We start from the raw sequence: 15,495 nt of genomic DNA on the forward strand, positions 1-15,495 counted from the left end.
ACAAACACCATTAAATGAATGAACGAATGAGGGTGGCTATTTATTGACCACCTCCCCGCGCCCACCCCAGCCTGGCTGAGCAGTAATGATAATAATAATGGTATTTGTTAAGCGCTTACTATGTGCAAAGCACTGCTGTAAGTGCTGGGGGGGGGGGATCAGGTTGTCCCACGGGGGGCTCACAATCTTCATCCCCATTTTCCAGATGAGGCGACTGAGGCGCAGAGAAGGGACCTGCCCAAAGTCACAGAGCTATCAAGTGGCGGAGTCGGAATTCGAACCCATGACCTCGGACTCCCAAGCCCGGGCTCTTTCTCTTTTAGACTGTGAGCCCGCTGTTGGGTAGGGACCGTCTCTCTATGTTGCCAACTTGGACTTCCCAAGCGCTTAGTACAGTGCTCTGTGCACAGAAAGTGCTCAATAAATACGATTGATTGATTCTCTATAGCCATTCCACTGAGCCCCAAGCGCAATCCCTTGCACTACCGACTTACCATGCCCGGGTAGCTCCTCTGCCAGGCCGGGGATGAGCGAGTTTTATCCCTTTCTCGCAGGGAAGCGGCCCTCGGGGCCCCCCAACTCCATGAAAGCACCGCCCCCGTACCTGATGCCACCTTGGGCTGATTGCCCACCACGCCGACCGTCTTCCCGTTCATCCTGGCGAAGCCGACGACGAGGTTCTTGGCGTACCCAGGCATGATCTCGAAGAACTCTCGCTCGTCCACAATCTGCGGGTCGGAGGGTGGGGGGTTCTCGCCTGAGAGCGGGCAGGGGACGGGACGCTCGACGCTCAGTTGGGAGTCTTTTTCTGCAGCCTTCGGGGCCCGAGGAGGCTGGGCGGGAGGGTGCAGGGGGCAAGCGCCATCCCTCATCCTTCTGGAATTTGTACTTCCCAAGCGCTCTGCACACAGTAAGCGCTCAATAAATACGACTGATGACGATGATGGAAGCCCAAGGGACCCGGCCACGGGCGCCGTGAGACGCTCTCAGGGAATGTGACTGTTTATTGCTATAGCGTCCTCCCCGGAGCGCTCCGCACGCAGTAAGTGCTCGATAAATACGGCTGAATGATTGAACTGCTGAATGAGTGACCAGCACGGGGAACTGTTGCTTCCTTGGAGGCTGTGCTGTGGTTGACATCTCATATCTCACCTGTATATATGGTTGTACATATTTATTACTCTATTTATTTATTTATTTATTTTACTTGTACATTTCTATCCTATTTTATTTTGTTGGTATGTTTGGTTTTCTTCTCTGTCTCCCCCTTTTAGACTGTGAGCCCACTGTTGGGTAGGGACCGTCTCTATGTGTTGCCAATTTGGACTTCCCAAGCGCTTAGTACAGTGCTCTGCACATAGTAAGCGCTCAATAAATACGATTGATTGATTGATTGATTGATTGATCCGGGGAAAAGTTTCAGCAGGCATGGCCGGAGATTCCCCGGCAGGGAAGCCGGGCGAAGATCCCTCAGGCGGGGTGGCCAGCGGGAATCTGCTTTCCCACCCGGGGTCTGCCCATGAGGGGCCTTTTTTCCGCCAGGCCCGAGAGGGAAAACGGGATTCCTTCGTCCTAACACCCGGCTAATCCGTCCTCCGGGCCCGGGCCGGATCCAGAAAGCCTCGTCTCCAGGCAGAGAATCCCAACAGACACGTTTTTCCGGAGGCGGGAACGGTCGGCTCTCTCTGGTTCACTCGTTCAATCAATCAATCGCATTTATTGGGCGCTTACTGTGTGCGGAGCACTGTACTAAGCGCTTGGGAAGTACAAGTTGGCAACATATAGAGACGGTCCCTACCCAACAGTGGGCTCACAGTCTAAAAGGGGTAGACAAAACCAAACATACTAACAAAATACACGGTCCCTGTCCCACGTGGGGCTCACAGTCTTAATCCCCGTTTTGCAGATGAGGGGACTGAGGCACAGGGAAGGGAAGTGACTTGGCCCGGGTCACCCGGCGGACAAGTGGCAGAGCTGGGATTAGAACCCGTGACCTTCTGACTCCCAAGGCCGCGCTCTCGCCACTAGGCCATGTTGCTCCTCCTCCTCCTCCTCCTCCTCCTCCGCCCAGAAGCCCTCTGGGTCCAAGACCACCGGTCCGGCTTCGGAACCTCTGCCCCACCCGGCCTACTTACTGAGTGTACGATGTCCACCATGTCGTAGGCCTTGGTGGACTCCAACGGGACGATCGTATCCAGCTCGGGGACCGGGCGGTCACTTGGGACAAACGCGACGGGAGAAGGCAAAGTCACTGGCCGGCTGGGGTCACCGGGCCGGGAGCCGGGGCGGGGGGCCGCAGCTGGGCTCTGTGCCCACTGGCGGTACCCATTAAGTACTCTTAATAATAATAATCATAATAATGATAATAATAATTCAGCACGGCTGGGGTCACCGGGTCAGGAGCCATGGTGGGGCCGCAGCTGGGCTCTGTGCCCACTGGTCAGTACCCATTAAGTACTCTTAATAATAATAATAATAATCATTTGGCGCTGCTGGGGTCACCGGGTCAGGAGCTGTGGCGGGGCCGCAGCTGGGCTCTGTACCCACTGGTTGGTACCCGTTAAGTACTCTTAATAATAATAATAATAATAATTTGGCGTGGCTGGGGTCACCGGGTCAGGAACCGTGGCGGGGCCGCAGCTGGGCTCTGTGCCCACTGGTCGGTACCCATTAAGTACTCTTAATAATAATAATAATAATAATAATTCGGTGCGGCTGGGGTCACTGGGCCAGGAGCCGTGGCGGGGGGCCGCAGGTGGGCTCTGTGCCCACTGGTCAGTACCCATTAAGTACTCTTAATAATAATAATCAAAATAATCATAATAATCATAATTCGGTGCAGCTGGGGTCACCGGGTCAGGCGCCATGGGGGGGCCGCAGCCGGGCTCTGTGCCCACTGGTCGGTACCCATTAAGTACCATTAATAATAATAATAATAATGATAATAACAATTCAGCACGGCTGGGGTCACTGGGTCAGGAGCCGTGGCGGGGGGCCACAGCTGGGCTCTGTGCCCACTGGTCGGTACTCATTAAGTACTAATACTACTACTACTACTACTACTACTACTAATAATAATAATAATAATTCGGCGCGGCTGGGGTCACCGGGTCAGGAGCCGTGGCGGGGCCACAGCTGGGCTCTGTGCCCACTGGTCGGTACCCATTAAGTACTCTTAATAATAATAATAATAATTCGGCACAGCTGGGGTCACCGGGTCAGGAGCCGTGGTGGGGGGCCGCAGCTGGGCTCTGTGCCCACTGGTCGGTACCCATTAAGTACTCTTAATAATAATAATAATAATAATAATAATAATAATAATAATAATTCGGTGCGGCTGGGGTCACCGGGCTAGGAGCAGTGGCGGAGGGCCGCAGCTGGGCTCTGTGCCCACTGGTCAGTACCCATTAAGTACTCTTAATAATAATAATAATAATAATAACAATAATAATAATAATAATTCGGCGTGGCTGGAGTCACCAGGTCAGAAGCCGTGGCGGGGCCGCAGCTGGGCTCTGTGCCCACTTGTCGGTACCCATTAAGTACTCTTAATAATAATAATCAAAATAATCATAATAATAATAATTCGGTGCGGCTGGGGTCACCGGGCCAGGAGCCATGGCGGGGGGCCGCAGCTGGGCTCTATGCCCACTGGTCGGTACTCATTAAGTACTATTAATAATAATAATTGAAATAATAATAATAATAATAATAATTCGGCGCAGCTGGGGTCACCGGGTCAGGAGCCGTGGTGGGGGGCTGCAGCTGGGCTCTGTGCCCACTGGTCGGTACCCATTAAGTACTCTTAATAATAATAATAATAATAATAATAATAATAATAATAATAATTCGGTGCAGCTGGGGTCACCGGGCTAGGAGCAGTGGCGGAGGGCCGCAGCTGGGCTCTGTGCCCACTGGTCAGTACCCATTAAGTACTCTTAATAATAATAATAATAATAATAATAATAATAACAATAATAATAATTCGGCGTGGCTGGGGTCACCGGGTCAGAAGCCGTGGCGGGGCCGCAGCTGGGCTCTGTGCCCACTGGTCGGTACCCATTAAGTACTCTTAATAATAATAATCAAAATAATCATAATAATAATAATTCGGTGTGGCTGGGGTCACCGGGCCAGGAGCCATGGCGGGGGGCCGCAGCTGGGCTCTATGCCCACTGGTCGGTACTCATTAAGTACTATTAATAATAATAATCGAAATAATAATAATAATAATAATAATAATAATAATAATAATAATAATAATTCGGCGCGGCTGGGGTCACCGGGTCAGGAGCCGTGGCGGGGCCGCAGCTGGGCTCTGTGCCCACTGGTTGGTACTCATTAAGTACTCTTAATAATAATAATAATAATAATAATAATAATAATAATAATAATAATAATAATGATAATAATAATTCGGCGTGGCTGGGGTCACTGGGTCAGGAGCCGCAGCAGGGGGCCGCAGCTGGGCTCTGTGCCCACTCGTCGGTACCCATTAAGTACTCTTAATAATAATAATAATAATAATAATAATAATAACAATAACAATAATAATAATAATAATAATAATAACAATAACAATAATGATAATAATAATAATAATAATTCAGTGCGGCTGGGGTCACCGGGTCAGGAGCCGTGGCGGGGCTGCAGCTGGGCTCTGTGCCCACTGGTCGGTACCCATTAAGTACTATTATTATTATTATTAATAATACTAATACTAATACTAATACTAATAATAATAATAATAATAATAATAATAATAATAATAATAATAATTCGGCGCGGCTGGGGTCACCGGGTCAGGAGCCATGGCGGGGCCGCAGCTGGGCTCTGTGCCCACTGGTCGGTACCCGTTAATAATAATAATAATTGTGGTATGTGCTTACTATAAAAATAACAATAATGATGGCATTTGTTAAGCGCTTACTATGTGCAAAGCACTGGTCTAAGCACTGGGGGGGATACAAGGTGAGCAGGTTGTCTCACGTGGGGCTCACAGTCTTCATTCCCATTTTCCAGATGAGGGAACTGAGGCACAGGGAAGTTCTGCCTTACCTCCTTCCCTTCCCCACAGCACCTGTATATATGTATATATGCTTGTACGTATTACTCTATTTATTTATTTATTTTACTTGTACATATCTATTCTATTTACTTGATTTTGTTAATATGTTTGGTTTTGTTGTCTGTCTCCCCCTTCTAGACTGTGAGCCCGCTGTTGGGTAGGGACCATTTCTATATGTTGCCAACTTGGACTTCCCAAGCGCTTAGTCCAGTGCTCTGCACACAGTAAGCGCTCAATACGATTGATTGATTGATTGATATGTATATATGTTTGCATGTATTTATTACTCTATTTATTTATTTTACTTGTACATATATCTATTCTATTTATTTGATTTTGTTAATATGTTTTGTTTTGTTCTCTGTCTCCCCCTTCTAGACTGTGAGCCCGCTGTTGTGTAGGGACTGTCTCTAGATGTTGCCAACTTGGACTTCCCAAGCGCTTAGTACAGTGCTCTGCACACAGTAACCGCTCAATAAGTATGATTGATTGATTGATATGTATATATGTTTGTATGTATTTATTACTCTATTTATTTATTTTACTTGTACATATCTATTCTATTTATTTGATTTTGTTAATATGTTTGGTTTTGTTCTCTGTCTCCCCCTTCTAGACTGTGAGCTCGCTGTTAGGTAGGGACCGTCTCTAGATGTTGCCAACTTGGACTTCCCAAGCGCTTAGTACAGTGCTCTGCACACAGTAAGCGCTCAATAAATATGATTGATTGATTAAGTGACTTGCCCAAAGTCACGCAACTGACAAGTGGCGGAGCCGGAATTTGAACCCATGACCTCTGACTCCAAAGCCCGGGCTCTTTCCACTGAGCCACGCTACTATGTGCCAAGCACTGTACTAAGCGCTGGGGTGGATACAAGCAAATAATAATAATGGTATTAAGCACTTACTATGTGCAAAGCACTGTTCTAAGTGCTGGGGGGGATACAAGGGGATCAGGTTGTCCCATGTGGGGCTCACAGTCTTCATCCCCATTTTACAGATGAGGCCACTGAGGCTCAGAGAAGTTACCTGACTTGCCCAAAGTCACACAGCTGATAAGTGGAGGAGCCGGGATTAGAACCCACGACCTCTGACTCCCAAGCCCGAGCTCTTTCTACCGAGCCACGCTGCTTCTCTTGGAACCAGTCCCTGTCCCCCGTGGGGCTCACAATCTCAACCCCCATTTTACAGATGAGGTCACTGAGGCACAGAGAAGTGAAGTGACTTGCTTAAGGCCACACAGCAGACAAGGAGTGGAGCCAGGATTAGAACCCATGACAATATGACTCTAGGCCCAGGCTCTATCTACTATACCATGATGCTTCTCTTGACACTCACCTACCTCTACAGCCCTTAGGTGCCTATCCTCTAGACTGTAAGCTCCTTAATAATGGTAATAATAATAATAATAATAATAATAATAATAATAATAATAATAATAATAATAATAATAATAATAATAATAATAATAATATGGCATTTATTAAGTGCTTACTGTGTGCCAGGCACTACTAAGCACTGGGTTGGATACAAGCAAATCAGCTTGGACAAGGTTCCTGTCCCACATGGGGCTCGCAGTTTTAATCCCCATTTTCCAGATGAGGTCACTGAGGCCCAGAGAAGTGAAGTGACTTGCCCAAAGTCACTTGTCAGCTGACAAGTGTTGGAGCCGGGATTCGAACCCACGACCTCTGACTCCCAAGCCCGGGCTCTTTCCACTGAGCCACGCCACTTCACTTGTCTGCTCTGTCACCTTAGGCAAGTCTCTTCACTTCTCTGGGCCTCAGTGACCTCATCCGGAAAATGGGGATTCATCATCATCATCAATCGTATTTATTGAGCGCTTACTGTGTGCAGAGCACTGTACTAAGCGCTTGGGAAGTACAAGTTGGCAACATAAAGAGACGGTCCCTACCCAACAGTGGGCTCACAGTCTAAAAGGGGGAGACAGAGAACAAAACCAAGCATATTAACAAAATAAAATAAATAGAATAGATATGTACAAGTAAAATAAATAAATAGAGTAATAAATCTGTACAAACATATATACAGATATACAGGTGCTGTGGGGAAGGGAAGAAGGTAAGATGGGGGGGATGGAGAGGAGGACGAGGGGGAGAGGAAGGAAGGGGTTTCCTTCCTTTTCCTCCTTTCTGAGTCACAGTCCTGAGACTGTGAGCCCCACTGTCCACCCTGATTTGCTTGTATCCACTCCAGTGCTTAGTACAGTGCCTAGCACACAGTGAGGACTTAAATACCATTATTATTATTATTATTATTATTATTATTATCATTATTATTATTATCTGTGTCGTGGGCAAAGGCGGCCAAAAGGTTCCTGGACCATCTGGGGGGCATCCAACATTGGCCTGTCCTTCAAAGCTCTAGCCACCTCGCCCACGGGACCTCCCTCCATCAATCAATGGTATTTACTGAGCGCCTACTGTGTGCAGAGCACTGGACTAAGCCCTTGGAAGAACAGAACGTAGTTGGTAGATAAGTTCCCTGCCCACAACAACCTTACAGTCTAGAAGGGGAGACAGGCATGAATATAAATTACAGATAGGTAATAACAATAATAATTTTGGTATTTGTTAGGCTCTTACTATGTACCAGGCACTGTACTGAGTGCTGGGGTGGATACGAGCCAATCAGGTTGGGCACAGTTCCTATCCCGCGTGGGGCTCACGGTCTTAACCCCCGGTTTACAGATGAGGTAACTGAGGAACAGAGGAGTTAAGTGACTTACCCAAGGTCACACAGCAGACAAGTGGCAGAGTCCAGATTAGACCACTTGTCCTCTGATTCCCAGGCCCAACAGTGCTTTGGCACATAGTAAGCGCTTAACAAATGCCATAATAATAATAATAATAATAATAATAATAATAATTATTATTATTATTATTATTATTGTTTCCACTAGGCCACGCCGCTTCTCAAGTTATAGAGTGGGGCGACTGGGGAAAGTGAGATTCTCAGGTTCACGTGGGTTGTCTGGCCGTGCGGGTTGGGCTGGGGCTTAGTGGGAATTTTGAAGGTTTGGCGGAAGAGTGGGTGAGTGATCCTTTTTTATTTAAATGGTATTAGTTAATAATAATAATAATAATAATAATAATAATAATGGCATTTGTTAAGCGCTTACTACATGCAAAGCACTGTTTTCAGCGCTGGGGAGGACACAAGGTGATCAGGTTGCCCCCCATGGGGCTTGCGGTCTTAATTCCCACTTTACAGATGAGGGAACTGAGGCGCAGAAAAGTGACGTGCCTTGCCCCAAGTCACCCAGCTGACAATTGGCGGAGCCGGGATTTGAACCCGTGACCTCTGGCTCCCAAGCCCGGGCTCTTTCCACTGAGCCACGCCGCTTCTCTAATTAAGCCCTTCTGCGTCAAGGACTGTGCTAAGCACCGTGGTGGATTCCCGTTAATCAGGCCGGATACAGTCCCTTTCCCGCATGGGGTTCACGTAGGAGGGAGAACAGGTATCGAATGCCCATTCTGCAGATGAAGGAAACTGAGGCGCGGAGAAGTGAAGGGGTCCCATGGTACCCTGAAACCCCATCAGGCCTCTTTTTCTAACATGGGGGTGCAGGGATGGTGTTGGGGGGGGAGGAGAGTGAGGCAAAGTGGGGGAAGAAAGAGGGAGAGAGAGGGAGAGTGAAACACTTAGTACAGTGCTCTGCCCACAATAAGCGCTCAATAAATACGATTGATTGATTGATTGATTGATTGATAAAACCCGTCCTGCTCCACATGAGGACAGGGTGAGTAGGGTCACCCCGAGGCCCGAGGGTCCCTCACCATGGGTCGTGGCATTCCCGGACCGGGGCCGGATCCTCGTTGCTCAGGGGGAGGTAGTTGAAGAACTCACGGACGTTGAATAAGGCGTCGATGTCGTTCTCAAAAGCGCGGTGGGCCACACCTGGAAAGGCAAGCGCAGGGTAGAGAGAGAGGGAGGATCCAGCAACACCTTGTGGGCCTTACTTCCCCGGTGCGGGAGGCGGGGAGACAGCAGTGGGGGCTTGGGGAGACTCCTATCCTACAGGAGCACCTGCTGTAGATTCATTCATTCATTCATTCAACCACATTTATTGAGCCCTTACTATAATAATAATAATGGCATTTGTTAAGCGCTTACTATGCGCACAGCACTGTTCTAAGCGCTGGTGGGGATACAAGTCTAGAAGGGGGGGACAGACAACAAAACATATTAAGAAAATAAAATCAATAGAATAAATATGTACAAGTAAAATAAATAGAGTAGTAAATATGTACAAGCATATATACATCTATATCCAGGCTTAGTGGAAAGAGCCCGCGCTTGGGAGTTAGAGATCATGGGTTCGAATCCCGGCTCTGCCAATTATCAAATCTGTGACTTTGGGCTAGTCACTTCGCTTCTCTGGGCCTCGGTTCCCTCGTCTGTCAAGTGGGGATTAAAACTGGGAGCCCCCCGTGGGACAACCTGATATCCTCCCCAGTACTTAGAACAGTGCTTGGCACATAGTAAGCGCTTAACAAAGCACTTTCCCCCTTCTAGACTGTGAGCCCGTTGTTGGGTAGGGACCGTCTCTCTACGTTGCCAACTTGGACTTCCCAAGCGCTTAGTACAGTGCTCTGCACACAGTAAGCGCTCAATAAATACGATTGAATGAATTGAATGAATGATACAAGGTGATCAGGTTGTCCCACGTGGGGCTCACAGTCTTCATCCCCATTTTCCAGATGAGGGAACTGAGGCCCAGAGAAGTGAAGTGACTCACTCGAGGTCACACAGCGGACATGTGGCCGAGTCGGGATTCGAACCCATGACCTCGGACTCCAAAGCCCGGGCTCTTCCCACTGAGCCACGCTTACTGTGTGCAGAGCACTGGACTAAGCGCTTGGGAAGTACAAGTTGGCAACATCTAGAGATGGTCCCTCCCCAACAGCGGGCTCACAGTCTAGAAGGGGGAGACAGAGAACGAAACAGAACATATTAACAAAATAAAATGAATAGAATAAATCTGTACAAATAAAATAGAGTAATAAATACATACAAACATATATATATATATATATATACAGGTGCTGTGGGGACTGTACAAGGGACTGTACAAGGGACTGTAAGCCCACTGTTGGGTAGGGACTGTCTCTATATGTTGCCAACTTGTACTTCCCAAGCGCTTAGTCCAGTGCTCTGCACACAGTAGGCGCTCAATAAATACGATTGATGATGATGATGATGATGATGACTTACAAGGACTGTAAGCTCCTTGTGGGCAGGGAACGTGTCTACCCACCCTGTTGTATTTTACTCTCCCAGGCGCTTAGTACTGTGGACTGCACACAGTCAGCACTCAGTAGATACCATTAACTGATTGATTGATTGATTGATTGATTGATTGGGACTGCGAACCCCCAGACTGATGGAGAGCTTCCCAGGTAGAAAGAGATCTGGAAGTGGATTCTTCACTCCTTGAGAACATGGGACGTGTCTACCAACGCTGCTGCACTGTACCGTTCCAAGCGCTTAGTACAGTGCTCTGCACGCAGTACGCGCTCAATAAAAAAAGATATATGGTGTTTGTTAAGCGCTTACTATGTGCCAAGCACTGTCCTAAGCACTGGAGTAGATACAAGCTAATCAGGTTGTCCCAACTCACTTCACTTCTCTGGGCCTCAGTTCCCTCATCTGTAAAATGGGGGTGAAGACTGAGAGCCCCCCATGGGACAACCTGATCACCTTGTATCCTCCCCGGTGCTTAGAACAGTGCTTGGCACATAGTAAGTGCTTAACAAATGCCAATTATTATTATTATTAATCCCCATTTTGCAGATGAGGGTCCTGAGGCACAGAGAGGTTAAGTGGCTTGCCCAAGGTGACCCAGCAGACGAGTGGCGGAGCCGGGATTAGAACCCCTATCCTCGGACTCCCAAGCCCGTGCTCTTTCCACTGAGCCACGCTGCTTCTCACCATAAATATATACGGTGAGATATATTTATATATCTCTGTGTGTATATATATATGTATATATATATATACAGAGATATATAAATATATATGGTGAGATATATATATATACACACCCCTGTATACATGTATATATGTTTGTGCATATTTATTACTCTATTTTATTTGTACATATTTATTCTATTTATTTTACTTTGTTAATACGTTTTGTTTTGTTCTCTGTCTCCCCCTTCTAGACTGTGAGCCCGCTGCTGGGTAGGGACCATCTCTATATGTTGCCAACTTGTACTTCCCAAGTGCTTAGTACAGTGCTCTGCACACAGTGAGCGCTCAATAAATACGATTGAGTGAATGAATGAATGCTCCGCACGTAGTACGTGCTCAATAAAAAAGATATATGGTGTTTGTTAAGCGCTTACTATGTGCCAAGCACTGTCCTAAGAACTGGAGTAGATACAAGCTAATCAGGTTGTCCCACGTGGGGCTCACGGTCTTAATCCCCATTTTGCAGATGAGGGACCTGAGGCACAGAGAGGTTAAGTGGCTTGCCCAAGGTCACCCAGCAGACGAGTGGCTGAGCCGGGATTAGAACCCCTATCCTCGGACTCCCAAGCCCGTGCTCTTTCCACTGAGCCACGCGGCTTCTCACCATAAATATATATGGTGAGATATATTTATATAGCTCTGTATATATATATATATATATATATACACCCCCCGTATACATGTATATATGTTTGTACATATGTATTACTCTATTTTATTTGTATATATTTATTCTATTTATTTTACTTTGTTAATATGTTTTGTTTTTGTCGTCTGTCTCCCCCTTCTAGACCGTGAGCCCGCTGTTGGGTAGGGACCGTCTCTATATGTTGCCAACTTGTACTTCCCAAGTGCTTAGTACAGTGCTCTGCACACAGTAAGCGCTCAATAAATACGATTGAATGAATGAATGAATGAATAAATGCCACTGGCTGATTGATTTGAAGCGAGCAGGGTCACCTGACATCGTGGTGTGGGTCTTTGCTCCCCCAAGTTCCTCCTGGGTGACGTCTTCGTTGGTAACGGACTTCACTACGTCAGGCCCGGTGATGAAGAGGTAGGAGGTATCCTGAAATCGGAGATGGCCAAATGAAATATATACATATATATATACATATATTTTTTTTTAATGGCATCTCTTAAGTGCTTACTATGTACAAGGCGCTGCCCAAAGCACTGGGGTAGATACAAGTTAATCAGGTTAATTCATTCAATCGTATTTATTGAGCGCTTACTGTGTGCAGAGCACTTCATTCATTCATTCATTCATTCACTCAATCGTATTTATTTACGGACTTCACTACGTCAGGCCCGGTGATGAAGAGGTAGGAGGTATCCTGAAATCAGAGATGGCCAAATGAAATATATATATGTATATATATAATACATATATATATTTTAATGGTATCTGTTAAATGCTTACTATGTACAAGGCGCTGCCCAAAGCACTGGGGTAGATACAAGTTAATCAGGTTAATTCATTCAATCGTATTTATTGAGCGCTTACTGTGTGCAGAGCACTTCATTCATTCGTTCAATCATATTTATTTATTCATTCATTCAATCGTATTTATTGAGCGCTTACTGTGTGCAGAGCACTTCATTTATTCATTCATTCAATCATATTTATTCATTCATTCATTCATTCATTCAATCATATTTATTGAGCGCTTACTGTGTGCAGAGCACTTCATTCATTCATTCATTCAATCAATTGTATTCATTCATTCATTCAATCGTATTTATTGAGCACTTACTGTGTGCAGAGCACTTCATTCATTCATTCAATCGTATTTATTGAGTGCTTACTGTGTGCAGAGCACTTCATTCATTCAATCATTCAATCGTATTTATTTATTCATTCATTCAATCGTATTTATTGAGCGCTTACCATGTGCAGAGCACTTCATTCATTCATTCAATCGTATTCATTCATTCATTCAATCGTATTTATTGAGTGCTTACTGTGTGCAGAGCACTTCATTCATTCAATCATTCAATCGTATTTATTTATTCATTCATTCAATCGTATTTATTGAGCGCTTACCGTGTGCAGAGCACTTCATTCATTCATTCAATCGTATTCATTCATTCATTCAATCGTATTTATTGAGCGCTTACTGTGTGCAGAGCACTTCATTAATTCATTCAATCGTATTCATTCATTCATTCAATCGTATTTATTGAGAGCTTACTGTGTGCAGAGCACTTCATTCATTCATTCAATCGTATTTATTTATTCATTCATTCATTCATTCAATCGTATTCATTGAGCGCTTACTGTGTGCAGAGAACTTCATTTATCCATTCATTCAATCGTATTTATTCATTCATTCCTTCATTCAACCGTATTTATTGAGCGCTTACTGTGTGCAGAGCACTTCATTCATTCATTCAATCGTATTTATTTATTCATTCAATCGTATTTATTGAGTGCTTACTGTGCGCAGAGCACTTCATTCATTCATTCATTCAATCGTATTTATTTATTCATTCATTCATTCAATCGTATTTATTGAGCGCTTACTGTGTGCAGATCACTTCATTCATTCATTCAATCGTATTTATTCATTCAATCATATTTATTGAGCGCTTACTGTGTGCAGAGCACTGTACTAAGCGCTTGGGAAATCCAAGTTGGCAACACATAAAGACGGTCCCTACCCAACAACAGGCTCACCGTCTAGAAGGGGGAAGACGGACAGCAAAACAAAACAAGTAGACAGGTGTCAAGACTATCAAAATAAACAGAATTTTATAGATATAACCACATCATTGATAAAATAGAGTACTAAATCTGTACAAATATACACAAGTGCTGTGGGGGGGGGGAGGGCGGAGGGAGGGAGTCGGGGCGATGGGGAGGGGAAGAGGAGCAGAGGATAATAATAATAATAATAATAATAATAATAATAATAATAATAATAATAATAATGGCATTTATTAAGCGCTTACTATGTGCAAAGCACTAAGCGCTGGGGAGGTTACAATCAATCAATCAATCGTATTTATTGAGCGCTGTGTGCAGAGCACTGTACTAAGCGCTTGGGAAGTACAAGCTGGCAACATATATAGGGACTGTCTCTATATGTTGCCGATTTGTACTTCCCAAGCGCTTAGTACAGTGCTCTGCACACAGTAAGCGCTCAATAAATACGATTGATGATGATATAGAGACAGTCCCTAAGGGGAAGGCCTCCTGGAGGAGGTGAGCTCAGTTGGATGCACTCCCTGTCCTCTTTTCACTAGGACCTTAGAGGTCTCCGTGGAGGAAATGATTGCTGTGACTTCTAGGTAGTTTTCCTTCTGAAGCTAAGAATTCTTTTTAAGCTGTGATTTTTTTTTTAAAGAGTTTTGTTAGCTTATAGACATTTTAGCCTTTTGCTGAAATCTTTAGTTTGACACACAGGGCTATCGCTTTGACCTAAAAGTTTAATTTAGAAATGGCAGCTAATTCAGTTTTCAGAAGTGAAGGATGTCCCCCTCGTCCCCCTCTCCACCCCCCCGCCTTACCTCCTTCCCTTCCCCACAGCACCTGTATATATGTATATATGTTTATACATATTTATTACCCTATTTATTTATTTTACTTGTACATATCTATTCTATTTATTTTATTTTGTTAGTATGTTTGGTTTTGTTCTCTGTCTCCCCCTTTTAGACTGTGAGCCCACTGTTGGGTAGGGACTGTCTCTATATGTTGCCAATTTGTACTTCCCAAGCGCTTAGTACAGTGCTCTGCACATAGTAAGCGCTCAATAAATACGATTGATGATGATGATACACGGCTCACAGTCTTAATCCTATTTCACAGATGAGGGAACTGAGGCCCAGAGAAGTGAAGCAACTTGCCCAAGGTCACACAACAGACAAGTTCATTCATTCATTCATTCAATCGTATTTATTGGGCGCTTACTGCGTGCAGAGCACCACACTAAGCACTTGGGAGAGTTTGTTAGTATGTTTGGTTTTGTTCTCTGTCTCCCCCTCTTAGACTGTGAGCCCACTGTTGGGTAGGGACTGTCTCTATGTGTTGCCAACTTGTACTTCCCAAGCGCTTAGTACAGTGCTCTGCACACCGTAAGCGCTCAATAAATACGATCGATTGATTGATTGATTACAATATAATGATCAACGGGCACATTCCCTCACCCATAACAAGCTTACAGTCTAGAGGGGGAGACAGACATTAATATAGATCAATAAATGCCAGATCTGGACATATGGGCTGTGGGCCTGGGAGGGGAACTTGTACTTCCCAAGCGCTTAGTACAGTGCTCTGCACACAGTAAGCGCCCAATAAATACGACTGATTGAAGGGAGCAAGTCACGGTGATGCAGGAGGGAGAGGGAGAAGAGGAAATGGGGCCTTAGTCAGGGAAGGCTTCTTGGAGGAGATGGGCCTTCAATCAATCAATCAATCAATCGTA

At 45.4% G+C, this 15,495-nt stretch overlaps 1 protein-coding gene across 1 annotated transcript in view; it reads right to left on the minus strand.

Moving 5' to 3' along the window:
- The window catches only part of PCCB (propionyl-CoA carboxylase subunit beta), an 84,445-nt gene that overhangs the window by 9,956 nt on the left and 58,994 nt on the right, over positions 1 to 15,495 (minus strand). Inside the window, exons 8-11 of the mRNA XM_038744489.1 lie at positions 12,026 to 12,134; positions 8,869 to 8,989; positions 2,136 to 2,217; positions 605 to 728 (exon numbers count right to left, since the gene is read on the minus strand). Coding sequence (XP_038600417.1) covers positions 605 to 728; positions 2,136 to 2,217; positions 8,869 to 8,989; positions 12,026 to 12,134 — 436 coding nt within the window. The remainder of the gene's footprint in view (positions 1 to 604; positions 729 to 2,135; positions 2,218 to 8,868; positions 8,990 to 12,025; positions 12,135 to 15,495) is intronic.

This window comes from Tachyglossus aculeatus, chromosome 1, assembly GCF_015852505.1.
Source record: "Tachyglossus aculeatus isolate mTacAcu1 chromosome 1, mTacAcu1.pri, whole genome shotgun sequence".
Taxonomy (NCBI): Eukaryota; Metazoa; Chordata; class Mammalia; order Monotremata; family Tachyglossidae; genus Tachyglossus; species Tachyglossus aculeatus.